Source organism: Hippopotamus amphibius, chromosome 16, assembly GCF_030028045.1.
Source record: "Hippopotamus amphibius kiboko isolate mHipAmp2 chromosome 16, mHipAmp2.hap2, whole genome shotgun sequence".
NCBI classification, from domain to species: Eukaryota; Metazoa; Chordata; class Mammalia; order Artiodactyla; family Hippopotamidae; genus Hippopotamus; species Hippopotamus amphibius.
Genome location: NC_080201.1, coordinates 55845467 through 55847278, shown reverse-complemented (window position 1 = coordinate 55847278; position 1812 = coordinate 55845467). Strand labels below are relative to the sequence as shown.

Genomic DNA, 1812 nt, shown 5'->3' with positions numbered 1-1812 from the left:
TTTCCAGAACATCCCAAGGGTGTTCACAGTCTAATTAGGCATTCAGCCCCTGCACACTGGACTGGCCTCATCTCGGGACCCTTATTCCATTCTGTCCACCCCTGCCCCATAGCTGTCCGCAAACTTCAGGCTTCCATAGCTTGTGTTCCTTTTCCTGGAAGATTATCCTGTGTGGCCTCAGCTTCCAGGCCACCTCTCCCAGCCCTAGTCTATTTGGTTGGGTCTTGATGGTCTATTGTTTTTCATGAAACAGGCACAGGGTAGCTGTGGTCACTGCTGAGTTTCCAGAGCCCAATACAAGGCGCCTCAATGATTATGTGTTGAGTGGTCAAGGGGACCAACTGGGGATCACAGGTGGAAGAAGAGTTCCTGGCGGTGGCATGGGCATTCCAAGGGAGACTGTGCTGTGCCAAGGTCCTCTGCTGCTTCTAAGATCAATTCCCAGTGTCTCTAGGGCCAGACCTGGGTTCAAATCCCAACTCTGCCATTTCCCTGCTGTGTGACCTTGAGTACATTCCTTAACCTCTCTGAGCCTCATATCCTTCTTTATAAGATGGAAATGACGGTGCCCACTGCCTTGAGTGATTATAAAGTTCAAAGAGATCATTTTTATAAAACACTGAACACTGTAGGGTGTAGACATCTGGTGAGTAAGTGGCTCCTAGTTCCAGATGTGATGGAAAAATGAGGTTTTAATCCAAAAGAGGGAGGAGGAGCATTTGTTTTGGAGTCACACGGCCCCAGCTCTGCTACTTGCATGTTATGTGACTCTGGGCCAATGAGTTTTCCTCTCTGAGCTTTAGCAACTTGCCTATAAAATGGGATCATAACCGTTACCCACATGGAGTTGTGAAGATGAAATCAGATCATGAAGGTAACTGTGCCGCACAACATCTGGCTCATAGCAAGGGGCTCATAGTAAGGGGCTGTTGTTATTATTAGGAATGGCTCTGAAGTATATGGAGAGAGCAAGCCCCCAGACTTGAAGCAAGGGAGGATGGGGGTGGGGGGATTTTCAGACGTGGAGCTTTAGTGAATGGATAGGGAAACTGAGGCCCAGGGAGAAGGGCCTTTCCAGAGGTCACAGAGCACCGTGCAGGCCCAGCGAGGATCAGAGACAAGGGAAATGACCCCCTTCCAGATCTCCATGGGGGATTAAAGTCAGAAGGGATCAGGGGTAAGGAGTGGGCCCTTTAAATCCTAAGCTCCACCTTTGCTTAGAAGGGTCTTTGGGGGAGTATAAAAGGGGGTGAGGTTCCTCTCTGCTCTAGCAAACCATCTGCTGCTCGTGTCCCCAGGCCCCCAGCCCACCTCTCTCGAGCCGCCCACCACCCCCGCCTGGATGCCATGCAGCCGCCACCCTTCGACATGTGGAAGGACTACTTCAACCTGAGCCAGGTGGTGTTGGCACTGATTCAGAGTCGGGGGCAAGGGCCAGAGGTCCAAGGGACTGGGGAGCAGAGAACTCATCCCCAGCTGGAGCAGGATCAGGGGCTGGGAGGGCGGGGGGCCGGCGGGGGCCCGGCCACCCTGTGCAACTTCTGCAAACACAACGGGGAATCCCGCCACGTGTACGCGTCGCACCAGCTGAAGACACCGGAGGGCGTGGTGCTGTGTCCCATCCTGCGGCACTACGTGTGTCCCCTTTGCGGGGCCACGGGGGACCAGGCTCACACGCTCAAGTACTGCCCGCTCAACGGTGGCCAGCAGTCTCTCTACCGCCGCAGTGGGCGCAATTCAGCCGGCCGCAAGGTCAAGCGCTGAGGACCATCAAGTGCCCACCCCCTGTACCCCCAGCCCTCCTGGTCCTCC

The 1812-nt window shown here is 54.6% G+C and overlaps 1 protein-coding gene across 1 annotated transcript; it reads left to right on the top strand.

Moving 5' to 3' along the window:
• The first annotated feature begins 1044 nt into the window (after positions 1-1044).
• On the top strand, positions 1045-1812 carry NANOS2 (nanos C2HC-type zinc finger 2). The gene has a single exon (XM_057713338.1). It carries the CDS (start codon positions 1348-1350, stop codon positions 1762-1764), a length of 417 nt encoding a protein of 138 aa, XP_057569321.1. The 5' UTR covers positions 1045-1347; the 3' UTR covers positions 1765-1812.